Source organism: Tauraco erythrolophus, chromosome 5 (assembly GCF_009769465.1).
Source record: "Tauraco erythrolophus isolate bTauEry1 chromosome 5, bTauEry1.pri, whole genome shotgun sequence".
Classification (NCBI taxonomy): domain Eukaryota; kingdom Metazoa; phylum Chordata; class Aves; order Musophagiformes; family Musophagidae; genus Tauraco; species Tauraco erythrolophus.
The window spans coordinates 82,539,158-82,565,409 of NC_141469.1; the positions used below are offsets into that span (position 1 = coordinate 82,539,158).

The window sequence follows — 26,252 nt, forward strand, 5'->3', positions numbered from 1 at the left end:
GGAGCTCAGAGCTGCACGCAGTATTCCAGCTGAAGTCTGGAATGGCAATTTTTGGAATGGAATTTTGCCTGTTTCGGAGGGATGCCTCCCGGTCGGCACTGGCCAAGGCGGGAGGAGGCGGGTCGCGGCGGGCGGCCTTAGCCCGGCCCCCGCTGCCGGCGCAGGCGGAGAAGCGCCGCGGCACCGGCGTCGCCGCTTCCCTCCCCCTTCCTGCCTCTTCCCCCGCCGCCGCCGGCAGCGCTCGGGCCTCCATCGCAACGCCGGGCCGCCGCCGTGGGGAGTTTTTCCCCCCGTTATCCCGGCTGGGGGGGCTGAGCGTGCCCGTCTTCTTTCTCCACCGGGAAGCCTGCGTGCGCTGGGATCCGCCGCTGGAAAGCCTGGGCGGGTGGGATGAAGCCAGGCCTGACCGCCATCCCGGCGTGCTGAGCCGTACTGATTCAGCCTGCGCGGAGCTGGAGGTAAGAAGCGCTGAAACGTGCCCCACCGCTGCAGCTCCTGTTTCTTGGTTGCTCTTCGGAGCATCTTAGTCCTCCGTGGTAGCACGTACCTCCCAACACAAGAAGGACATGGAGCTGCTGGAGCGGGGCCAGAGGAGGCCACGAAGATGATCCGAGGGCTGGAGCACCTCTGCTATGGAGACAGGCTGAGAGAGTTGGGGCTGATCAGCCTGGAGAAGAGAAGGCTCCGGGGTGATCTTATTGCAGCCTTCCAGTACCTAAAGGGGGCCTACAGGAAAGCTGGAGAGGGACTTTTTACAAGGGTGTGTAGTGATAGGACAAGGGGCAATGGCTTTAAACTGAAAGAGGGCAGATTTAGATTGGATATAAGGAAGAAATTTTTCACTCTGAGGGTGGTGAAGCACTGGAACAGGTTGCCCAGAGAAGTTGTAGATGCCCCATCCCTGGAAGTGTTCAAGGCCAGGCTGGATGAGGCTCTGGGCAACCTGGTGTAGTGGAGGGTGTCCCTGCCCATGGCAGGGGGGTTGGAACTAGATGATCTTTGAGGTCCCTTCCAACTCAAACCATTCTATGATTCTAAGTGCAAAATACAACTTGGATGCAGGAATACATTAACAAAACTTTGTCCTAGAGTCACTTGACAGTAGTGCCACTAATTCTCTTTTGGAACGAGGTGTTTTGCAATACCTTATGGTTACAGTGGTACAGCTCGGTAACGGAGAATGCAGGAGGAGAACTGGGAATTGATAAACATATTGGAAGAGCCACTGTCAAATGGATCAGTGTGATACAGGTGGAAAAGGTTCTCTTGAGCGTTGATTGCACATACTCGTTGTTTACAAAAGGCTGTTAGGGAGTGCATGCTGGTAGAGATTGCTGTGAGCAACCAGAGAAGAGGAAGCTGGATGGTTTTATCCAAGGGTGGATCACCTTCCCCACCTTAGAACCACAATCTGTTTGTGTTGGGCAGTTGGAGAGTACCTGTGCTGTTTGTGGAGGTTGATCATGGAGCAGAACAGCTCGATGATGGTTGCTCTGGGCTGTTAGGAAATGCCACTGGTTTGTTTTGAAGGGAACTTCCAGAATGTATCCCAGACATTGGCTTTTGCCTCAGCAGGGACTGAAGCCCATGACTCCCAGATAAGGTGTGGGATGAGTCCTAGGATGAACTAGTAACATTGGTATTGCTTGTCTTCAGTCCTTGTAGTGTGAGGGCATGGGAGCTGCACTGAAGTGACTGGTGCCATGGAGGCTGCCATGGAGGTGCCTCATGTTGACTGTCTGATGTGCTAGCTTACGTGTAGGAGTTGGTATCCACACTGTGGAGGAGCTTCACTGATGAGATTTGTGACCTGCTTTCAGCGTAACTTTGTCCCTTGCTGTGCTACTTCAGCGGTTTCTAATTCAGCCTAAAAAATCAAAAGGACAAATTTCAGGTCAGAATGTCGTAGTCTCCAAGTTGTGACAGGGGTGCCACACTTCAGGAATGTTAAAGTGTTTACCAAAACCATCTGAACGGTAAGTAGGAGTTAACCTTTGGGCGGGACTACCTTGAAAGCTGTTTTAGGGTATTTCTGTGTTCTTGTTGAAAAAACTCTTAGTGTGTCTGGGCCTTTGCTTTTCAGTCTCTTAGGAGGAAGGGTTGTCAGCCATGTCTAGTTTTCAAGGCACTTTGTAGGGAAGTTGAAATTCAAGATGTGTGTCTTCCTAGTAGTGATGGAAACTGATGTTCTGGGTGAAACATGGCATTGATTTTATTTGCCCTGTTTGGTGGGAGTCACCTGCCAGGTTCAGGAAGCACCGATTTCCAGCCTACAAAACTGAGAAACAAGCTGCCCAGTGGCAGTTTGTTCCTCATCCTGGTGCTTAATCATCACTAAGGTAACTTAACAATGAAAAAGTCTTTGCTAATGACTGAAGGCCTTAAGAGCACAAATTATGTTTTTTGTTCAAATCTTATCGAATTGGTTAACTTGAAGCCTTAGGTAAATGTTGTGTTAATTCAGATCTTTGGGTGTTGATTTCTTCAGTTAGCTAAAACGGTAACTTGTTTCCTGAGGATTTTCAACTAACATAGGAATAATGCAGTGTAAATAACTATTCCTAGTCATTCAGGGATCTCCTGTCTTCAAAAAAGAACACCACTCAGGAGCTGTTAATATCAAATGAAATTGTACTTTTAGTAAATCTAACTGTGGCAAATACGAGAAGTCAGTCTTGCGTCTCCTCAGCGGGGAAATTAATATGTCTGAGTTTTGAAATAATTTATTGAAGGTTTAGGGGTTCTTGTCTTCTGGCTTCTGTATGTTTTAATTACCCGAATGCTGTGGTGTTCTTTAGGTTTCTTAATCATAGAATCATAGAATGGTTAGGGCTGGAAGGGACCTTCAAAGGTCATCTAGTCCAACCCCCCTGCAAGGAACAGGGATATCTCCAACTAGATCAAGTTGTTCAACTAGATCTGAACTAGATCAATGTTCAAAGTGGTTCCTATGTAAAGCTGGGGAGGGACTTTTTACAAGGGCATGTAGTGACAGGACAAGGGGCAATGGCTTTAAACTGAAAGAGGGCAGATTTAGATTGGATCTAAGGAAGGAATTTTTCACTCTGAGGGTGGTGAGGCACTGGAACAGGTTGCCCAGAGAAGTTGTAGGTGCCCCATCCCTGGAAGTGTTCAAGGCCAGGTTGGATGAGGCTTTGGGCAGCCTGGTGTAGTGGAGGGTGTCCCTGCCCATGGCAGGGGGGTTGGAACTAGATGATCTTCGAGGTCCCTTCCAACCCAAATCATTCTGTGATTCTATGATAATATCACTTTTTGTGTTTTTTTCTGCTGAAGAATGGAGTGGAGCAGGGAGGGGGAGCAGCTGTGAAATTGCATCCGGTATAACCAGATTGTTTCTTTTTTTTGTAACCCTTCTAGTGTGAGCAAATCACAGTGCATCATGGCGGCGGACTCTATGGAAATTGATGATGCTTTGTACAGGTAAGAAAATCTGATTTTTAAGTGTTGCTCTCAACTTTTCAGCAAGGCTGATGTTTGCACGCCGTAATGTGAAAGGCAAGGCTTGAAAACACTGTCTACTGCTGGTTGGGTGAAGGCGTGCGTGCTCGTGCTGCTGTGCCCCTCCTCTTGTAAGGCAAAAAACTCGGGGTTCAGCAGGTGAAATAGAACCTGCCTCTTCCAGAGTTAGTGGTGAGAACTGGTTGAACTGGAGATACAATCCATCTTTTTGTAAAACTGTTCCTTTATTGGTCTTGTAACAGGTCTTTTCTGACTGTTATTAGTATTTGACCAGTAAAAAGTGTAGGTAAATACTATGGAATTGTACAAAGTTCCGATACTTTCAGTAATGTGTACTTTTTGGAAAACAGGGATAATACTTTTTCTGTTTGTAATACGGATTTTCTTTCTGCCTATGACTTGTTTCCCCTTTGACGAAGTAGATGCTCCTCATCTTCTTTCCTCTGTCTTCCTTTTTGACATTATGTAATTTATCTCTCTCATAATTTCATTTATTCCTCAGTCTTTGCCATACTTCTCTGTCCTCGTGAACATCATCAGTATTTCTGTTATCCTCTAGACTTCAGGGTGTTTGGTTTGGGGTTTTCTTGGTAGGTTTTTAAAAAAAATATTTTTGTTTTAATTTGTTAGCTGGGAGTGGCTTGAGATGGCAATAGTTCAGAGAGCCTGTACTGGAACAAATGGTATCCCTGGAAAAACATGGTGGGATGAAAAGCTTATTTATATATTTAAAAAAAAAAAAATCTGTTCAACTGTATGCTAAACAAATGAGACTTCTTTTTGTTTCAGCGCAATGCTTCCTGTGTTGTCTTGTTTTACTTTTTGGCACTAGTCTTACAAAAGTCATACTTTTCCTTGGTGGAAAAGGTGATATTTAGAATGGTTTAAGTTTAATTGTGTAGCTGGAAACTAAGAGTCTTTTGGAGCTCAAGATCTTGACTACAAAAGCTGCTTCACCCTCTGGTTTGAAGATTTCTGATAAAAAAGAAGTTGTTTGGCTCGCTTGTGTCTTCAATAGTTAATTCCAAAAACCTACTGTCCTGGATAGGTTTTACACTGATTTAAAATTAAAAGTTTATTTCTCTTCTCTGAAACCTGGCACCGTACTAAATGCATTTCACTCTTGGGGTTGTGAGTGCAAATATTACACTTGGTATACATTTATTTCCTAAAGCACTCTACAGTTCAGATACATGCATGTCATGTCTTCGTTTCTCGTTGAACGGAGGGTGGTAAATAGAACCATGCACATGTCGCTAGTGACGCACACTCATCTGCAGAACTTGATGTTGAGGATTATAAACTGATGGGGATGATAGAATAACTGAAAATATTTGGACTTTTTTGGAAATGACTGGGCATTCTTGACTTGCTTGCACACGATCTTGATTTTATTTGTATCTTGTTTTGATCTGAATTTATCTTTGCTGTAGTCGCCAGAGGTATGTTCTTGGAGACACGGCAATGCAGAAGATGGCTCAGTCCCACGTGTTCCTGAGCGGTGTAGGAGGTCTTGGTGTGGAGATTGGTAAGTTAAGTAACATTTATTTAAGTAGACACGAGTGTATGTAAACGTACCGTAAAGCTAATTTTAGAGGTAATAAGCATGTCTGAAGTATCAGTGAATTTATATGTTCGTTACGCGCATGAGTAACAGAGCAGATGCAGGAAAGATCCTGGACTTTTCTCTAGTAAGCTTTTCACTAGAACAACATTTCAAATTTTGCTTTAAAATGTTCTTCCATGGGCCAGATTGCTTTACCCAAAATCTTGTGTCTTGGGTAAATAATCCGAGTTACTCCTTTAGGCATCAATATCAATGAATGTAATATGGGATCAGCTGTAGCCTGACTTATCCCCATGTAGGAGCTGGTTGGGTGGGAGGTAGGAGAACAGATGCAATTTGGTGGAAAACGGATAACTGACCTGGTGCAAGAGAATCCTTAACAATTTCCTTTACTCTTTACAAGCAAGTCTTGTCTTGGCTGGTTCTTACTGGGATGTTAGCCTTTCAGTAGACTTTGTGGTACTCTGCACCAGATGCCAGAACAGAGTCACGGGGTTTTGCAGTTTATTGTCATTAGTGTCTGTAATCACTCTGTAGAATGAACAGCTGATGAAGAAGAGACCCTTTTGAACCTTGCTGGTGTTATTCTGCTTTCGGTGGTGCCGTAGAGTGCTTGAGCTAAACGTAAAAGAGAACAAACCCTTAAGCTGTGAAGTTCTTAGCAATGACATACTGTTATTGTCCACCCACGTAGCCATGCAATTACAGATTTGCAAGAAATCTGCAACAGATTTCTCTCTCCTTTTTTTTTTCAGCCAAAAATATAATTCTGGCTGGGGTAAAGGTACGTAAAACAGTTCTGTTGTTGGGTATTCTTGGGTGAGCAGGAGAAAAAGGGACAACACTACTAGCTAGCTAATCTTAAGTTTCTGAAACTGTCTTTCAGTAGAATTGAAAAACATGTGAGGACCTGGGGGTGAAAACTTTGATAATCTGGACGTTCTAGTGGTACGGTCTGAGTCTCACATTAATTTCTGCTGCATTTTGAAATACCTCATGGAATATTTTAGCCAGCTGCTGATCAGACATTGAATCCTTGTGTACAAAGCGGCGTCTCCTAAGCGGGGTGGTATAAACTCAAAAGCCACACTGTTCAAAATACATTCTCCTGTTCTGTCATCCATCAGAATCCTTTTGTGTAAGTGTTAGAATGGTTGGTGTTTTAATCCAGTAACTGCTTTTGTGCTGCTGGGATTAATTTTATTAGAGAGAAGCCTTTTCAGACTCTTTCTTCCAATAAAAAACCCACTTGTTTACAACTTTAGAAGTCCATTAATTTACAGATTGCAATTTCCCCTTAATTGCAGCATGGCAAAAATCGTCCTCGATGTTAAAATGCTCTGATCACTGCAAGCTGGGAGGAAAATGCTTAATGAAATGCGTGTTGCAGATGCATTTCTCTCTCAAACAGTATGAGTTTTCTTGGAAAAGAGGTTGGAGGAGCTTGTTCTTATACATGGTACAACTAAATCTTCTGCAGTGCTAGTCCTCCAGTGTTTTATGTGGGGCTTAATCCATCCTTTTGGGTGCTATGATCATGTACACTTCTTCCAGTACATGCTTTTTGCCAAACTTTCTTAGGCTCTTACAGTTCATGACACCAAGCAGTGCACGAAATGGGATTTGGGGATCAACTTCTTCATCCATGAAGATGATATTACCAGTCAAAGGAACAGGTTGGTGAAATCTTTGGAGTGGGGGAGAACTAAATGTGGCTAGGAGTAACAGTTTAGTCAGTGGCAAAAATAACAGTTCATTGTCCAAGAGGTACTAATACGTATCAAATACCTGTTAAACCCTTTCTCTGGAGTTACTGGCTTTGACTACAGTGCCCAGGTAGGCATTAGGGGAACTCTAGTTTGGGACTGGAGTTCTGAGTCAAACTTCTCACTTCTTGCAGTGGGGAGCTTGTAATGTAGTTTTAGTAGTGGGGGCCAGGGTGTGTTTCTTTCTTGGGCTTTCTCAGCCACCTGTGCAAGACTACAAACCAGTTACGACACCAGACCATTGGTGTGTCCTGTTGTATATTGGACAGAGCTGTTTTCCTCAGATCTGCTAGGAATTTAAGTGTGAATAAATGAGTCAGTGATTGTTGACAGGAGACTTCCTTGGGGGACTCTTGTAGGGCATGTGTGGTTTGAAATTCTGTATTGAAAATACGGTTTTGTAGATGCGTAAAAAAACTTGGAAGTTGCTGTTCTTTCAGGGCTGAGGCCACGCTTCATCGGATTGCAGAACTCAATCCATATGTCCATGTGGCAGCATCAACTGTGCCACTAGATGAAACCACAGATCTGTCTTTTCTAAAGCAGTACCAGGTATGTCACTCTTAAAGCAGTGGTTTTCTGTTCCTCGCTCTTTCTTTCGACACTTAAGGAATTTACTATGACAATAAGTAGCTAAGTGAGATTGCCATACCATATTTTTGTTGTTGTTTGAAGGTGAAACTCTGACTGTTTTTTTGCATCTGCATAACACAGATGTTCTACATGTATTTTGTATTCCAGGCAGCAGAAACTCAGGCTATACAATTAGAAAGATCATTTATGTTTGTATGTGTCTAATGAAACGTAAGCTCCTCTGTGGTGGAAGGAGGATGTTTTCAGTTGTTCAGTCAGCTGTCTCCTGCCCGTGTGCGTGGCTCAGTCTGAGTTGGAAACATTTACTGTGTGGTTATCAGTTACACCCAAGCTCACCAAGTCTCTGAATGTCCCACCTATAATAGAATCATGGAATGGTTTGGGTTGGAAGGGACCTCAAAGATCATCTAGTTCCAACCGCCCTGCCATGGGCCGGCAAACCCTCCACTACACCAGGTTGCCCAAAGCCTCATCCAACCTGTACTAGCCTAAGCTTTAAAAGAATGCTTGCAGAAATTTTGTGTCTGCAGTTTGATGAACACCAGTGCAGACTTCTTGGTGTGCACTGATGAGTAAAATTCGTCTTTGTTTTGCTAACTTTAATCTTAAAATTCAAGATGTACATTTTCTCTTAGATTATCCATAACTGATTTTTTAAGTATTCTAATTAGGTTTTGAGTTTCACAGCTGCGATAAAAACCAAAAAAAAGAGTGAGAATTTGCTGTTCCTGCTCTTGCTCATCTTGTTTCCAGAACTCGTGGAGCAGTAACCCATCTGTGTAATGAGAAAACTGACTCAAGTCTGCTTTCTCTGTGCTGTGTGGGGGAAAGGAATCAGGACACCTGAGTAACTTAACTGTTAGCACTACTTTTTCCATAGCCTAAAGATGTTGATTGCTTTCAGTGTCTTAAGATTTATTTCTGTTCTTGTTCACAGTGTGTCATATTGACTGAAGTGAGTCTGTTGCTGCAGAAGAAGATTAATGACTTCTGTCATGCTCAGCAGCCACCTATTAAGGTAAGAGCAAAAATTAAACACATGAATAATGCATACAGTGAGCATTCTGGACTTCAAACATGTTCAATCCAGAAATGGAGAAAGCTGGTTATGGGGTATATTGTTCTATGCAGGTAGCATGTTGATGGAGCAGTATGAGTTTGGGGAGTATGATGCTGCTACTCTGTACGTGTGTGTGGTGTTACCTGGATACCAGCCCAGATAGCTTGGTTCTTAAAAGAAAAAAAACTTCTTTTAAAGAAATAGTTTTCTCTCTTAATTGTTCTGCAAGAATGTTCTGAGACCGAATGTAACAGTAATAGGAATGGTAGTACTTCACTGCGTATTGGTGTGATTCCTGGTTTTTGTGTGAGGGTTCTGGAATGCTCATGCAGGTTCAAAGTCTGCCGTGAATGCTGTGCTCTAGAGTCAGCGGCCTGGGTGCACGTGTCAGGCTTCCACCGTAGAAGTTAAACCAGCCAGCCTTGGACAAGGTTGAATGTGAGAGGTCATTCCTTTGGCTTGTGCTGCTTTAGGGATACTCATGATTTTTGCTTTCTCTTGTAGTTCATCAGTGCAGATGTATATGGAATATGTTCGCGTTTGTTTTGCGACTTCGGTGATGAATTTGAGGTGCTGGATACAACAGGAGAAGAGCCAAAGGAAATCTTCATTTCAAATATAACACAAGTAAGGAGTAGAAGTCATTGTGCTGCTTCAGTTTTTTTCTGTAATGACTCGTTATTGGCTGTGTGACCAAGCAGAGTATTTCACTTCAGCAGCCTGCCAAGCAGTGTAGCAGAGGCAAACAGAGTTACTTCGTTCTTGTGTCTCAGTCAAAAGCAGTCAGTGATAACGTTGTGGAGCATACTGATGCCTCCTGGTTATTACTTACAGTGTAACATCACAATATTGAGTATTTTTTTTTTTTTGAGAGAGAAAAAGAAATTAGGAGCTGTAGAGAGAAGAGGACATAGCCTTGGTGTGAGAATAGGTTAACTCTTCTAAGGAAGCCCTGAAATAGGCATGAAAATAGCCCTTTTTTTATGAGAAACTGCAGCACGTATAGAGGAGGTCTACTGGAATGAGCAAGGGGATTAGAGAGCCTATTTTAAAAAGAAATTTAAGAGTTTGTTTTAACCTGCCAAAGCAGAGGCAATGAGAAGGGGATATTATTGCTAATACTTCCAGTGCAGAGTATTAGAGAGGATGTCCATTTGATCTTAGAATTATAGAATCATAGAATGGTTTGGGTTGGAAGGGACCTCAAAGATCATCTCGTTCCAACCCCCCTGCCATGGGCAGGGACACCTTCCACTACACCAGGTTGCCCAAAGCCTCATCCAACCTGGCCTTGAACACGTCCAGGGATGGGGCATCTACAACATCTCTGGGCAACCTGTTCCAGTGCCTCACCACCCTCAGAGTGAAAAATTTCTTCCTTATATCTAATCTAAATCTGCCCTCTTTCAGTTTAAAGCCATTGCCCCTTGTCCTGTCACTACACGCCCTGGTAAAAAGTCTCTCCCCAGCTTTCCTGTAGCCCCCTTTAAGTACTGGAAGGCTGCAATAAGATCACCCCGGAGCCTAGTCTTGTATTACTGTTTTATAAATGGATACTGCTTTAGCTCCTTCACTGAATTTTAGAAGTCCAGTCTATAACTTCTCTTACCCAGTAGCAAGTCTTTTGTCATATCTCTAGTCTAGATGTCATAATAACCAAGCTAGAAGGAGTTGTATAGCAAGTTGGATTTGACTTGTATTAAGGCTCATGATATGATGATTTGAGTAGCCTGTTCTTTGGTATCTTTAAAAGGCAATGGATGACTTGATTTTTCTCGTTAATTATGTAAAGAATACATAGTTAGGCTTCATGGCTTGTGCTGATTGCCTGCCAAGTCAAGGAAGGAATATATATGTGTTGATACATCCTGTGATTCGTAATCTGATACATGAGTTTAGTTGTATCTTGCTTCCCCTCTCTGAAGCATAAAGCTGACCAGAATTACAACTCAATTCGAAAACCACCATCAAGTGGCTGTTCTTGTCCTGTGAACAGGATTGAGGTGGCATTCTGTCCCTAAATCAGAGAAGAATTTTCTCTGGTGCACTCATTGGCCATTCTCCATGCCACAGAGAATGTAGTCTACTGTAATTAAGTTTTGCGCAACTGAACTGAAATCTTTCTAATATTGGGAGCTCAGGAAGGGATGGCAGGAGACTTTACTGGCCTGGCTTGCTTGCAAATCCACAGTGTTACAGCCTGAGCTGCACCACTCGATGAGCTGTCCTCAGACTGCAGAGGGGTCTCTGTGTGCATGGGAAGTTGACATGACATCCTGTAACAGGGTGAGACGTTGTCTGAGATCCCTGCAAGTGTAAGCTTGCCTGTTTGTGATCTGCTTGAGGCTGTGGCTTTCCTCTATTTAAGGATATCCAGCTTCCTAACTTTCAAGAATGAATTTGAGGCGTTGTTTTTAAGGAGATCAGATGGAAAGGAAGCATGGAGTAGTACGGACCATTCACAAGACTTTATTTCTTAATGCCTGTGCAAATTTCTTTGCGTATATAGTCTGTTTGGTTTGGAAAAAGGAGATAAATTTGCTACTGCTACAGAACAGAACAATGAATTAGACTGCTAAGAACTAACAAATGCAGTCTGCTAACATGGGGAAAACTGTACAGGTGAAAATGAGAAAGTCTGTGTTACGAAAACACTGTTAAACTGAAAATAACAGGACTCAAAAAGTTACGATAGGTAACTCCCTTGTTATAGCAGAGCTGGGGTGCTAAAAGTATTCGAGGCTGCAGTTTCAATAGGCAAAAGGCTACGTGTGTATGATAAAGCACGACTCCATTAAACAAGACCCTTTCCTCCTGGCTAATTTTGCCATTTTTGCTTTCAGTCAAATCCTGGTATTGTCACTTGCCTTGAAAATCATCCACACAGGCTTGAAACAGGGCAATTCTTAACCTTTCGGGAAGTTAATGGAATGTCATGCTTAAATGGATCCACGCACCAAATAACAGGTAAACCATTGCTGGCTCATTTGCAAGATATTTAATTTTGGCCTGTTTTAGCTCACCGTAGTGTTAGTTCCTGCAGCCAGAGGAGTGCTGGGTTGTGCAGACCTCCAGTGAGCTTGCACAAAAAAATTGCTTTCTGGTGCAAAGGTCTTCCTAGTGTTGCCTTGACTCTGTTTCCATTTCATAGATTGGAAAAGACCTTAGAGATCATCCAGTCCAACCGTCCCTAATCTCCCATTAAACCATATCCCTAAGTAGTTCATCCACCCTTTTCTTGAACACATCCAGGGATGGGAACTCAACCACCTCCCTGGGCAGCCTATTCCAGTGGCTGACAACCCTTTCAGAGAAGAACTTGGCAAAGTCTTTCCAAACTCATCTTGCTGCTTAAGGAGCAGTGGAACCTCTCAGCTAGTGGAAACTAGTTGGCAGCCTCTGAGATCACTGTCAGTAGTTTGCTGATGAAACTGTTTTGGTTTTTAGAGGATCCCCTAATGCCTGTGCTTCTGCCATGGTTTTGGGCTAAATTAACACCACTTTGTGTGTCACTTGTAGTTTTTTGAGTGACAATTTAAGTGTACAGGGATTCACTGACATCACTCTAAGCACACTTTTGAAGTGATTGTCATGATTTATGTTTACCCTGCTTTGGTCTGCATCCTGCACGTCTCAAAGCATACTACTGGGTTGCTTTTGGATGCTGGGAATCGCCCAGTTCACAAATCTGAATGCCTGTTCGTGGGTGGAGGTTGTTTGTTTTTAACTATTTTGTGGTCTGAGACAAAAACAATAATGCCCTTGAATCTGTTTTTTCTGGATCTTTTTGTTTTGCTAGCGCTGATGCTGTGTTCAGTTCCTTCCCCTTGGTCATGGCCCAGCTTTTGGTTTCAGTTTTCCGTGAATTAACAAGTTTTGTGTCTTTCTTCATCCGAATGATGCTCCAGATGGTATGAGAGGAAGGATGTGATTACATGCTCCAGCTGCCCTTTTTGATTGCCTGTTGTTCTAGTCATGGGGCTAAAATCCTACTCTGAGCAGTATACTGGACACTGTTGTGCACAGTCTAAATATAACTGAGAGTGATTTCATTTTTGTTACAGAGCTGTGGTCATCAGAATTCTTGTGAAATCTGCTGCCACTTTTAAAAGCTTATTTCATAACAGATCATGTGAAACTAATACTTTAGCTCAGAAACTGGCAGAGAGGGACAGTCCTGTGAGGTGGATCAGTTGTGTTCATGCTTTCAGAGCAAGGTTGCACACTACAAAATTACAGCAGAAAAAGCGTTGACAAAACCCCGCTTTATTGTATATAGAATCGGGGTGTCCACTGACACTTCTAATTATCAGTCCCTGTTTATTCTCTTCTCTTTTCAGTGGTGTCACCTTATTCCTTCAGCATTGGCGACACGTCAGGCATGGAGCCTTACTTACATGGAGGCATAGCTGTCCAAGTGAAGACGCCCAAGATATTTTACTTTGTAAGTGTGTGCTTGACGTAACCAGGTTCTTGAGTGTTAATGGTCCAAACGCTGGAAGCAGAGTTCAGCAGATACTTGATGTGGTTACCTGTGATTTGAGTAAGATTGGGTAAGAATAGTGATACTGGTTTACTGAACTGTAGAGAATTGGAAATACTTCAAAGTTACCTACCAGTGTAGAGAAAAAAAAATTATGGGCAGCCTGTCCTTGTGCTGCTGGAGACTCCATGAATCATAGAATCATAGAATGGTTAGAGTTGGAAGGGACCTTAAAGATCATCTAGTTCCAACCCCCCTGCCATGGGCAGGGACACCCTCCACTACACCAGGTTGCCCAAAGCCTCATCCAACCTGGCCTTGAACACCTCCAGGGATGGGGCATCTACAACTTCTCTGGGCAACCTGTTCCAGTACCTCACCACCCTCAATGTAAAGAATTTCTTCCTTATATCTAACCTAAATCTGCCCTCTTTCAGTTTAAATCCATTGCCCCTTGTCCTATCACTACACGCCCTTGTAAAAAGCCCCTCTCCAGCTTTCCTGTAGCCCCTTTAGGTACTGGAAGGCTGCAATAAGATCACCCCGGAGCCTTCTCTTCTCCAGGCTGAACAGCCCCAACTCTCTCAGCCTGTCTTCATAGCAGAGGTGCTCCAGCCCTCCGATCATCTTCGTGGCCTCCTCTGGACTCGTTCCAGTAGCTCCATGTCCTTCTTGTGTTGAGGACTCCAGAGCTGAACACAGTATTCCAGGTGGGGTCTCACGAGAGTTGAGTAGAGGGGCAGAATCACTTCCCTCGACCGGCTGGCCACACTTCTTTTGATGCAGCCCAGGATGTGGTTGGTCTATGAACATGTGGTTTCTTAGTGGCCTTCTGAGAAGAAGAGACAGTTGGATGAGTTTGTGTGAGAGGGGTTGGTTGGAAGCTACATGGTGCTGTGTGCCATTTTGGGCCTGCAGAAAGTAGATCTTGACAGCCCTCAAGCATTCTTCTGAAAATCTGGGAGCGAGGACCAGCTGCTTCCGATGTGAGAATGCACCGTTCAGTATCTTGTCTCCATGAAGCAGTAGCTGCTTGTTCTTCCTAAGTGGGGAAGTTCTACAAGCAAACAGCCAGTTGCCTGTAAAATCTCAGTTTAAGAGTCTTGCCACTAGGATGTGAAACATCTGTCTGGCCGTTTTTGATTGACAAACTTGCAATAAATGATTATTTTATGCATTTTTGCGGCATTATAATGGAGGGAGAGAGTAATAGCAATGCTAGTAAGAAAGGATATTTCGTTCTTAGTCTCTCCAGGAAGAGGATTTGTTTTGTCGGGAAGCAGTGACTGTCATGTCCTTAAGTGCATGTGTTGTTACCATGAATTCTGTTTTTCCAGGAACAGCTGGAGAAGCAGATAACAAACCCACAATGCCTTGTTGCGGATTTTAGCAGGCCTGAGGTAATCAGGATTTGGGCGTGAGTGCTTTCATGTTAAAACTACGTGGTTTGTAATCTGCAGCTTTATGTGTAGAACAATATAATTTCGGAACTCTAGTCTGCAGTCGTGAAATCTGAGTTGAAAGTGTGAAATAAGAGTGAGGTATGAGTTTGTGTGGTCACACACAGTATAGGTTCTGGTTTAGACCACCGTAGAGGCTTGTTATCCGTGATTTGCACCAGGTATATTGTAAATGCGTAGCTCAGCCACCTCTGCTGTTTAAAATCTCAGGTTTTGGTAAGTCTTTGATTTATGGGAGTGTAAATTTTGCAAGTGACACAACGATTTTTCCTGTATTTAATGATGTTTGGTTGATAAAAATCACTCTGGCATCAAAGCTGGGATAACCAGAAAAAGACGATCATAGATTGGTTGGAAACTGGAGTTAACAGTGTAAGAATAATTGTTTTTTTCTTTGAAAAAATGATTCAGAGGTATTTTTTGCATCTCAGAGGAAGCTAGCAGTATTTGCCTCTAACACAATTTTGGTTAAGCATTATGGACATGCAAAGCATGTAAGTTTTGGGCTCATTAAAATCTTAAACTAAAAAAATGTTGATCTGATGATTTTTTTTGTTTGTTTGATAATGTAAGGTCTGACTTGCCTGTTCAGATTTGCTACTTTTGACCCTTCATACTGGGCTTCATTACAAAGCATTGCATTTTGCCAAACATTGATAACGTCTAGTTGAAAGAAGGTTACCACGTTTTCCAATTTCAGCACTGAATTCTTCTGGAGACTCTTTAGTTGAGCTTAGTTGAAGGGGGTTCTGAATATTTGTGAAGGGTATTGCATTACTACTGTCACAGAATCATAGAACGGTTCAGGTTGGAAGGGACCTCAACGACCATCTCATTCCAACCCCCCTGCCATGGGCAGGGACACCCTTCACTACACCAGGTTGCCCAAAGCCTCATCCAACCTGGCCTTGAACACTTCCAGGGATGGGGCATCTACAACTTCTCTGGGCAACCTGTTCCAGTGCCTCACCACCCTCAGAGTGAAAAATTTCTTCCTTAGATCTAATCGAAATCTGCCCTCTGTCAGTTTAAAGCCATTGCCCCTTGTCCTGTCACTACATGCCCTTGTAAAAAGTAAACTTTATAATCCCACTTTGCAAAAACATTAGTGTAAGGTATTTCAAATTCACTTTTTAATGATATTTAAAGCTTATAAGAGACAAGGAAGCGAAGTGGTAACAGCAGAGTTCCAACAGTTGCTTTTGTTTCCTTCAGTTTTCTCGAGTTTGTAACTGACCAACAGCTATTGTTGTCCTGACAGGCACCTTTGCAGATCCATGTGGCCATGCTTGCTTTGAACCACTTCCAGGAGAACTTTGGTCGTGGGCCAAACATCGGGTAATGCAGCAGTCTTGTGTTTGCTAAGCCTTGAATCAGACAAACATCTCCTTTATTGTAGCTGTTGGTTTGAGGTGCAGCAGGGTACCTTGTCTGGCTGGTACTTCATGGACAACATAAAATGGAAGTTGAAATCTAGATGAAAAATGTTACCTAATGCATGCCTGGGTTTGTAACAGAGGCACTTTCTGGGCCCAGGTGGACAGAAAATGCTTCTGGAGGAAGTCTTTCCCTGTTCAATTTTTTTCACATTGCGGTGTTGATATGGAAAAGTTTCAGTGATTCCAGAATTATCCTGTAGCTTACAGTTTAAAAAAAAACCAACCAAACAAACCCAACACAAATCCTTCAGACCTTTTTTCCCCCCAGTATTTTTTTTCAGCTGTATTTTTTGATCTGCATAATTTTGAGTGAAACAAGACAAAACTACTTAACAAAGTATAAATCTTAAGACTGGACTTGCACATGGACTTCTCCACTGAGACTCCTGTTCTTGAGCTAACCGTAACGTTTGGAAGTGCATTTTTAACGGTGGAAGTTGAAGTCAATATAAATTTCCAAACTCTTCCTGCCGTATCCAGTGCTTTTTTTCTCTATTGATTGTGTTTCTAGAAGGACTCTGGAATGTTTAAATGATCATTATTGTTTCTACCCTGGTATCTAGATGCCCTCAAGATGCTGAGGAACTACTGAAAATAGCCATGTCTATAAGTGAAACACTGGAAAACAAAGTGAGTAAGGAATCATCATCATTATGAGTCATTTTCAATGAGCTCATTTACTTGCCTACAGGTCATACTTTAGTTGTTGGCCCTTGTTCTGGTCTTTGTATCCATCTTTAGATGGATCAGCTGGCTTTCTGAAGGCCATGCAAGGAAACAGAATGGTGTTTTCAGGTTCAACCGAACATCCACCTGACGTGAAGGCTGAGTCCTGTGGCTACATAAATCCAATTTTTAGATAAACACATATTACAAGTACAGAATATACAGTGCATCTGTCTTGTCTGGAAACCTTTTTGCTAGTCAGAGTGAAACAATTTGTCTGTCTTTCATAGATAATTGTTCTTCATTAAACTGTCAAGCGCCGACTTGCTTGATGGAAGGGGTAAATCTCTTGTTCTTATGTCTTAATTTTCAGCCTCAGGTGAATGGAGATGTAGTCAAATGGCTGTCTAGGACTGCTCAGGGATTTCTAGCTCCACTGGCTGCAGCAGTGGGCGGTGTTGCTAGCCAGGAAGTCTTGAAAGCAGTAACAGGAAAATTTTCTCCACTGCAGCAGTGGGTAAGACTGTCTTTGGTTGCAGATTTTTATTTTGACAGTGATGTTACGAATGTGTGGTTGTGTGTAAACGCTGTACGATTAAAATAGCCTGAACAACTTCTATAATGGGGAGTGGGCGGCGAGAAAAAAAACTTGAGACTGAAATTAGGAAAAAATACAATGTTTTTATGTGCTTTTAGTTAAAATTATCCTATTTGGGATTCAGACATCACACTCTTTTGCACAAGCAAGGAGGGCATTGACCTTTCAGTGCCTGGCTGCAAAGGTGTGATGCAGTCCAGGTGCCAGCTTAAAGTACTGCGTGTAAGAGCAGCGCTTTCGGACTCTCAGGAGAAGTGTCAGAATAAAGTTAGATTTAAAAACTTCACAGTCTAATTTGGAGGGGTAACATTGCCTGTCAGAAGTCAAAAGCTTGTGGCTCACATTTCAGTGAACTTTTTTTTTCCCCCTCTATGTCCAGGTGCTTTTTCCTGCCCACTGAAATTTTGAAGTGAACTGTAGGGAGCTGAATGCTATATAGTCTTCCACTGACAACAGAAACTTGGTGCTTCTGCATGTACATAGAAAATATGTACTTGTTTTTCAAGCAAAACTAACATGAATGTTTCTCACAGGTTATTATTATGTTTTTTTCTTTATTTTTACAGCTCTATATAGATATGTTAGACATTGTAACACCTCTAGAAAAGACGGGCTCTGAAGAGTTTCTGCCACGGTAAATAAAACAACAACCTGCTGTTTTGTGTACTGTTCACATCCGAGTCTCAAGCGGGCACAGAAAATATCTTTTAAATTTAACTCAGTGCTGTTTGCTGGAGGGACGGGTTTGGGGTTGAGAATGCGTGTCCTGTTTGAGCATGGGAGGAACAGGAATTATAGGGGTCTTGCTCCGAATTTTTTAGTTCATGTCAAAAAGCAGTTTGGTATCAACGATACGTCCGTGATAAATGGCAACTTACTAGTCTTGTGGTTTTGTCTCCTATGCCTCGTAGGGGAGATAGGTATGATGCCTTGAGGGCTTGTATTGGAGACTCTCTGTGCCAGAAGCTGCACGATTTGAATGTTTTCTTGGTGAGTATGACTGACATTGTTACACAGCTTTTTGCAAATGCTTTGTCAATATAGCTAATGTCCACTCTCTTCGAAATAACGAGAGCAGCCCTGATGCTGTGTGCCACTGCAGAGTAAAAGGTCCAAAACTCTAATGGGACTCGTCTGTTATGCTTGTCTTCATCGCTTTCACTTAGGTTTCTGACTCTAAAAATGTCATTTTCTGTAGGTTGGCTGTGGAGCGATAGGCTGTGAAATGCTGAAGAACTTTGCACTTCTTGGTGTCGGTACTGGGCAAGACAAAGGATTGGTAAGTCCTCTGATAAACTCGTTTTGCTTATTAAAAAGTAATGTGACAAGGAGTAATTAAATAATTAGACTACTTAAAAATGTTAAAAGTCTAAGCTGTATTTCAGGTCGATCTCTGCACGGAGGCTAAAATGGCCTCAGCATAGAGGGGAAGTAGTGTGCAATTAGATGCAGAACACACTTGGAGCAATCTTGCTGTATTTTGATTTTAAACCCAAATTTGATCCGTCGGTGTAGGCAGAGCTGTTGGCCACAGTGGGTGTCAACAGGAGTGCTTTGTTTTGACAAGTTTCTGTAGAGCTCTTGAGTTTATTGCTCCGTGCTACGCTTAAATTGTAACTTCAGCTGTTGCTTTTGCCCCTTCTGACTTAGGTTACAATTACAGATCCAGACTTGATAGAGAAATCCAACCTGAACAGGCAGTTTCTTTTTCGACCTCATCACATACAGGTAGGCTTTCTTGTTCAGTACCTGGACTATTGTCCTGTTTCACTGTCATGTGTTCCCACCAAGAGCTGAACTTGTGAGTGTATGTACTTCTGTTCAGAAAAAAACTTCAAGGCTGTAAGGAAACCCAGTATCTTCTAAGACAATACCTAGAACTGCGTTGGCATCCCACTTAATGACTGGTGTCAGTTGAGTAAAACTGACTGGTCTGATGTTAATTTGTGCTGGTGTCTTTGACTAGTGAAATCTCTCAAACTCGAGAATCGGATGAGGAATGCTGTGTTGCATAAGAAGCTGCCATGGGTTAATGTGCCAGAAATGCTTTATTATACCATTGAAATTCAGGGAGAATAAAACAAAACAACAAAAAATAGACAGCACTGGCAGAAGTGTTCTCAATAGAAGAGCTACTGCTAATGAAACTTGACCAAAGTTGCTATCTTCTGACTTAATTCAATCTTCATTAAGCTGGTAAATACCTTGGCAAAAAAACATGTACATTCAGTAAATGTATGGTAGGGAAACTGTTAATTCCTTGGAAGCAAGGAGAATATCCCTGTACTTGCAGCCAGAGCACAAAATAGAAAAGGTGCCTCAGATCTTGACGGCAATGGGAAAAGGGATTCCCCTGCCCAAACCCCAGCAGCTGAATTTTCTGCCTCCTGTTTCTGCCTGACAAATCTGGGAACGGATTACATTTTGGATGGATGGATAAATGGAAGGTGAACTCTGCAGCCTTTCAGAAGCCACACTGTCTTGAGTTGTGCTATTCTAAGTGCCGATCCCATGGCAATTGGATGTAGTGTGGCTGGAAGTGTCTGGTAGGTTAAGGACTCTATTTCAGTTTAGCTTCTGAAATTGGCTTTGTGTGGAATGCCTTGCCGTAATGCGATTATTTTGACATTATGCTGTGTAGATAAAGTCACAATAATTAAAGGGTTTATCCCCTGACAGTCATGAACTCTTTTCTTGTGGCATTTTGAGAGCGTGAGAGGCAGCACGTGCAGCAGTTTCAGTTACTTGGATACACTTCTGCTGCACCATTTAAGCACTTTCACCTTACAGTCTCTGATGAACTACTTTAAGACTCAAAATAAAACTAGATCAATAAAATACTTATTAGTGAGGGAGGTATAAAATTAAAACAATTTCCTTTATTATATGTCTTGCATACTAACATTTCTGTCAGTGAATTATTGTCTGATCAGCAAATGAAGTTGATAACTTCTGTGTCCCAGATGTTCTTTATCTGAATATTGTGGAGATATATGTGTGTATATATATATGTATTTATACTTTCAGAAACCTAAAAGCTATACTGCAGCAGAAGCAACTCTGAACATCAATCCCTACTTAAAGATTGACTCATATATTAATAAAGTTTGTCCAGCCACTGAGAACACTTACAGTGATGAGTTCTATACCAAGCAAGATGTGATCGTAACTGCTTTGGACAATGTTGAGGCAAGGAGATACATTGATAGGTAGGTCGTGGAAAGGAAACGAGGGCTGCTTTTCATGTTTTTATGTGAATTTTGCCTTTCTATTCTTCATCTTCCTGATCTGCAACTGCCTATAAGATCTGATAGCAAGTTGCTCAGATTTATATTGCTACTTTACAGAGATGCTTGCTGGGGGGAGGAAGGGCTTTATACTTGTGGTGGAAACCAACTCTGCTGTTGTGCAGCTGCTGCTGCAGAGAGACTTGGAGTGAGTTCTTGGAAATGATTTCATAGATTTTCATAGATTTCTAGGTTGGAAAAGACCTTAGAGATCATCGAGTCCAACCGTCCCTAATCCCCATTAAACCATATCGCTAAGTAGATCATCCACCCTATTCTTAAACACATCCAGGGATGGGGACTCAACCACCCATGAATAGCTGTCAAGGTCTGATGAGGGGGAGAATACAGTGGCAGTCTTAAGGTTGAATTATTTATGTGTAAGAATCTGTATTTAAATTTAGAAGTAGGGATGTTTACATTTAAAAACAATTACTGATGCTCCTAATCCAGGTAGGCTCAGGTTTATGGTATCCTGATGTCACTTGAAATGGCTTTTCTTTTTTAATCTCTCCTTTTCCCAAGCTCAGTGTAAGCTTTCCACTCTTCTGCAAGTACCTAGAGTCAATTCTGGTTACACTCAGATAGTGTCTGCAAGGCAAGAGTGCAGTGATTACGCTGTGTTCTGATAGTCTGTGTCTTTCCATGGCAGTCGTTGTGTAGCAAACCTGCGTCCTCTTATAGACTCTGGAACGATGGGAACGAAAGGACACACGGAAGTTATTGTGCCCCATCTGACAGAGTCTTATAATAGTCATGTAAGTGTTTTAAGACCGTTGCTTACCTTCTGTAGCTCCTCTGATAATTCCCTCTGATTCTTTAATCGTTTATGTGTCTGTCTAAACTAAGTGGCCTATTTGAGTTGCTGAAGATCAGTGCTATTAGGAAATAATTCCTTGGTTTCTGAAGTAATTCAGACTGGAGATACCATGTCTGCTACCCAGCTGATGATTACACCTAGGCCAATAATTAAAAGCAATTCCTCTGTGAAACACACATGCTTTGGGAAAAGTCCTAATTCTGACGCGTTTCCAAGGGACAGACTATGTTTTTATCCGCTTGAAAACTCCCTTCTAAATACAAATCCAGTCCCACAATGGCATGGTAAACTGGTTTCTTTCTTCGAACTGCTTTCTGCCTGCCCATTCTGTCTTGGTGAGTATCACCTCCACAGGCAGGTGGGAGAAACACAAGCCTCTGTAGTAGGAATTAGTCTGCCAGTTTTTACAAGCGTACGTAACAGTTCTGTTTGAGTGCAGAAGGGGAAAATGAACCTTCAGACTCTTGCAGTATCCCTCTGTTGACGTTCTTGTGAAACTGTCTCTTCAAGGTAGAAATTCCCTGGTTGGGAACACCATGAAATGGGGCTGCGTGGATCCAGAGATGGGATTTTGAGCATCCTGGTTGTCTCGCTAGGGTCCCCAGAGAAAGAAGTCTTTGTGGCCTTGAGTGAAAGGGCTTATTTCACATTGAGAGTGTGTATGAACATGAGCTGCACGTCTTATGATGCGCAGTTTGAAAGTTTGTTTGTTCAGTTTTGCTTTCCAGTGTTGCATTTAGACTATTCTTCATAAACAGGAAGTGGTATGTCAGTATTCATAAACCAAATTTTGTTCTAAGCATAAATGAGCCACCTTGTATTTTAGAACAGTGCAGTTTTAGACTCGTATAGTCTAGAAATTCTTCGTGCTACTATTAGCAATAAACTTTAATAAGCCTGCATTTACATGCAACTCTCCTTAATTACAGCGGGATCCACCAGAAGAAGAAATACCTTTCTGCACCTTGAAGTCTTTCCCAGCTGCCATTGAGCACACGATACAGTGGGCAAGAGATAAGGTAAGGGAATGAGCTTACTGGCATTCAGCATAACTTAGTGTGTATTTGAAAAGGTGAGGAATCTAAGCTACTTCTTGCAAAATGCCATATTCGTTTCTTTTTATTTTCTAGTTTGAAAGTTCATTTTCTCACAAGCCTTCGTTGTTTAACAAGTTCTGGCAAACCTACCCATCTGCAGAGGAAGTTTTACAGGTAGGTGAATGTTGCCAGGGTAAAATACAGGGTTTAAACTAAGGCTTTATGGATTTTGTTTCTATTTAATTTCAGTGAGATTTGAGTTATTTTCTGACTTTATTCAGGAAGCCTGAAGACATGTTTGGCCAAGGCATTAGCTGATCTTTCATGGGAACAGTATTTCTAGTGTGCCTCATAATTAAGAGCCAAAGTCTCATGCATAGGCTGCTTCTCTAGTTTGTCTGTGCTCTTTACATGATGTAGAAATGTCAGAAATACTGAGGCACTGCTAGTGAGAGTATAGTAGATGCCACACTGATGTGCAGTCAGCAGGGAAAAATGAAGGGAAGACTTATTTTCAAGTGAAATCAACTATGTAATAAATTAGACTCAATTGCTTTATATCTTTTCTTGTGAGTCTATAATGACCTATGGTCTATAGGGCTGGGTGGAAATTGGGTGGAAATAAATCAAATAGACCACAGCACCTGGGGAAAAACCCAGTGGAGAGGATCACAGAAAGGATAATACTTCACAAAGTGACCACCTGTTTCCTTTTGCCTATAACTTACTAAAAACATATTTACTGTTTGACTGGATTGGGGTTAATCTTGTCTGGTTTAACATTTTCAATATTTCCTTTTCTATCTAGAGAATAAAATCCGGGGAGAGCTTAGAAGGCTGTTTTCATGTTATTAAAACACTCAGTAGAAGACCCCGAAGTTGGACTCAGTGTGTGGAACTAGCAAGAGTAAAATTTGAGAAGTATTTTAGCCATAAGGTAGGTAAGACCAGGATATGAGGTCACACTAGACTGATGAGGATTTTAGAAAACTTGGTAGCCCTAATAACGAGGTGTTCAAGTCTTTGCACTCGCTTCCATCTCTTCAAAAATAAGGAACTGTACCTGAAAGTTAGAAATGCTGCATCCCTTCCTCTTTCTACTGTAGCATTTTTAAGTTTGGTTTATTAACTCACTCCTAGTGGCTCTGTTTGATAGTCTCCATGCAGCTTTCTTGGCATTTTTCCAGCTGACTAGGCATTGTGTTTTTCCAGAGCAGCAGGATTATCAGATGTCTTTTACTAAAGGACAGTGGCTTTTTTTTTTTCCCTCACTAAACTTTTTTTGCTTAACTCATCTTCATATCCCTGATTTTCTCAAAGATATCACAGAGAAGTTGGCTGAAATAAGAGCCAGTCATTCTGAGAATCTGGTCCACAGTGTTGCTTAAAGTGTGTGTGTAATTTTGTAGGGAAGATGTGATCATGATGCTGTGTATTAATAACATGTGACATCTGTGCGTGTGGAAGTGCTGGTGGTAGTTGTCACATTGAGAAAACATTGCATTCCCAATGGTGAATTGGTATGCACGAGTCCTAAAGTGACAGCAGGGTGAAGGGAACGCTTTCCTTGTTGGATTAATTGTCTTGCTTGGACTTTGGACAGGTTGTTGTCTTTGTCCTGTGGATGAATGGGCAAGTCACCCTGTCTAGTAGTACTTGTGTCTTTAAGCTCTCCATCTTGACACAGGCCTCTTAGATTTTCTGAACTCTTTAAATTACTTCAACTATGTATTGGAGTGTCTTAGAGCTGTACCAAGATTTCACATCCTTACTGAAAAGAAGGTTTGATTTAGTGTGGTCATGTCAATCTGTGTGTGACAACTGACTAAAGCTACTCTGACTTTTCCTGTAGGCTCTTCAGCTCCTTCATTCGTTTCCCCTTGACACACGATTAAAAGATGGAAGTAAGTACAAATGCCCCTTTGGGCCTGTTGTGAATTCATGGCGTACGTCATGCGCTGCTGTTCCTTATTCCTTAGGATTTCATCTTAAGTCTGTCTTCTTGCCAGGTCTGTTTTGGCAGTCACCAAAGAGGCCACCTTTCCCAGTGAAGTTTGAATTTAGTGATCCTTTGTAAGTATGCTGCTGCCTCTGATGTGTTTTAGAGCATCCTATAAAACTCACCCTACAGCAGGACGTGCAAGGCCATGGCTCTATGGCCCTGCGAGTTGGGCAGGTACTTGATAGGCACCAGTGCATAGCATCATGCTGAGGCAGATTCGGCGAGCTGTCTCATACTTTCACTGCAGGTAAGTTAACTTTCACTGACATAGGATTTGAGAGTGCTGTGGGAAGTTCTGACAACACCTAATGTGAAATGGCTTAGAACAACCCATTTCGTTTGTTGTGTGACTACAGAATTACTGAGTTGTTGCTGTCGTACCCCCCTGCCCCCATCCACACGCATCAGGAAATGCAGGATGTGCCAAATTAATTTGACTACTTAAAATGACCTAGTGGAGGGGCCCCTTTTCTTCTTCGTCACAATTTGGCTCCAATCTAGATGGCTTGAGTGTTACAGATAATTTAAAAAATTGATGTTGGTCGAAGGATTGAAAAGCCTTTATCTGCTGCTTATGGACACCTGCTTTGAGAAACTGTCCAGACTGACATTTTTAGTTTGAGTGAAAACTGAGATCATGGCAAATTATAGAATCATAGAATGGTTTGGGTTGGAAGGGACCTTAAAGATCATCTAGTTCCAACCCCTCTGCCATGGGCAGAGACACCTTCCACTACACCGAAGCCTCATCCAACCTGGCCTTGAACACTTCCAGGGTTGGGGCATCCACAGCTTCTCTGGGCAACCTGTGTCAGTGCCTCAAATATCAAAGTATTTCTGAGGTGAAGCTTTTTATTATCACGTTGATGTCATATGACCATTTGTAGTTGTTTTCTTGACTGCAGAGGTTAAGGAAATATGGTTTTCATTAAACAACTCTTCACTCATAAAAAAAAATTTGCTTAGTTTTTGGAAGGACTTCTGAGTCCCTCAAAATCTGTCATCTGTTCTGTACTGTGTGTGCTGAAGGGTGGAAATTCTCTGTTTTCAAGACCTCTTTGAATATGATTGCAAACCTTTGGGCAACTGCAATAAAAAAAAAAAAAGAAATAAAAATAATTATCTTCTTCTTTGCTTCAGGCACTATGGCTTCATTGTGAGCGCAGCAAAACTCTTCGCAACAGTGTACTGTGTTCCTTTCACAGAAAAGGTAATCCATACTGTAGTAGCATTCCCATCGCATAACTCGGACGTACGTGTTCAGTTTTGGCCCGATGTCCAGTTGCCAGTTCTTTCCAAGAACTGATTAAAGTGATTCTTGAAGTAATCTGTCCTTCAGGCTGCTCAGCAGCTGCTTCCCTTTAGATTCTTCATTTAAATCCCTGACCTGGAGAAGAAGCGAGTTGTGTGTTGGGTATTTTCCGTAAGCACCGAACTCAGGAATTCTTATTTTCATGGACCTATTTCCTGTGCAATATAATAACTTAACTGAAAGAAGATCTCTTTAAGGCATTTTTTTAATTAAGTGTCTTAGCAGTGGTCTAGGAGTTTTATTTTTTACTACTTGCAGCCTCTGTGTTGCTGATTCTTTGTTTTTCTTGTCTCCCTTTTTCTTTTCTAATTGCATCTTCCTGCAAGTCATGTTTGCACTTCAGTTCTGCTCTGTTTTCCAGTGCTAGGCACTTCACACCGCTCTGGTTCACTGTGGCAACTGAAACGTCACTTAGTGTTTCGATGATGATGCTTCCCTGAAACATCATTGACTGTTTGTGGGATTTTTTGGCATTGGTATTCTTTGAAATGCTACTGGATATACAGTCTTTTTGTGGGGACCTTTTTGAGTTGATGTGAATTTAAATAGTTTTTCTTCAAAATCATAACAGGATTTGTCAGAGGAAACAATTTCAAAGATTATTTCAGCTGTGAAGGTACCAGAGTTCAGACCTTCAAACAAAGTAAGTGTGATATTTAGTTTAAAAAAAAATAAATCTAC

General features: G+C 42.1%; 1 protein-coding gene across 1 annotated transcript in view; it reads left to right on the top strand.

Moving 5' to 3' along the window:
* Positions 1-344: 344 nt before the first annotated feature.
* UBA6 (ubiquitin like modifier activating enzyme 6) overlaps positions 345-26,252 on the top strand; it is a 32,746-nt gene continuing 6,838 nt past the window's right edge. The window contains exons 1-27 of the mRNA XM_086611296.1: positions 345-458; positions 3,379-3,441; positions 4,914-5,008; positions 5,803-5,831; positions 6,629-6,723; positions 7,254-7,365; positions 8,345-8,425; positions 8,972-9,094; positions 11,311-11,434; positions 12,808-12,911; positions 14,288-14,350; positions 15,672-15,748; positions 16,413-16,479; positions 16,889-17,032; positions 17,680-17,747; positions 18,025-18,103; positions 18,312-18,392; positions 18,764-18,841; positions 20,141-20,322; positions 21,053-21,158; positions 22,150-22,239; positions 22,351-22,431; positions 23,066-23,194; positions 24,110-24,161; positions 24,267-24,330; positions 25,400-25,469; positions 26,143-26,214. Of these exons, the coding sequence (XP_086467422.1) occupies positions 3,401-3,441; positions 4,914-5,008; positions 5,803-5,831; positions 6,629-6,723; positions 7,254-7,365; positions 8,345-8,425; positions 8,972-9,094; positions 11,311-11,434; positions 12,808-12,911; positions 14,288-14,350; positions 15,672-15,748; positions 16,413-16,479; positions 16,889-17,032; positions 17,680-17,747; positions 18,025-18,103; positions 18,312-18,392; positions 18,764-18,841; positions 20,141-20,322; positions 21,053-21,158; positions 22,150-22,239; positions 22,351-22,431; positions 23,066-23,194; positions 24,110-24,161; positions 24,267-24,330; positions 25,400-25,469; positions 26,143-26,214 (2,307 nt within the window). The 5' untranslated portion in view covers positions 345-458; positions 3,379-3,400. The remainder of the gene's footprint in view (positions 459-3,378; positions 3,442-4,913; positions 5,009-5,802; positions 5,832-6,628; positions 6,724-7,253; positions 7,366-8,344; positions 8,426-8,971; positions 9,095-11,310; positions 11,435-12,807; positions 12,912-14,287; positions 14,351-15,671; positions 15,749-16,412; positions 16,480-16,888; positions 17,033-17,679; positions 17,748-18,024; positions 18,104-18,311; positions 18,393-18,763; positions 18,842-20,140; positions 20,323-21,052; positions 21,159-22,149; positions 22,240-22,350; positions 22,432-23,065; positions 23,195-24,109; positions 24,162-24,266; positions 24,331-25,399; positions 25,470-26,142; positions 26,215-26,252) is intronic.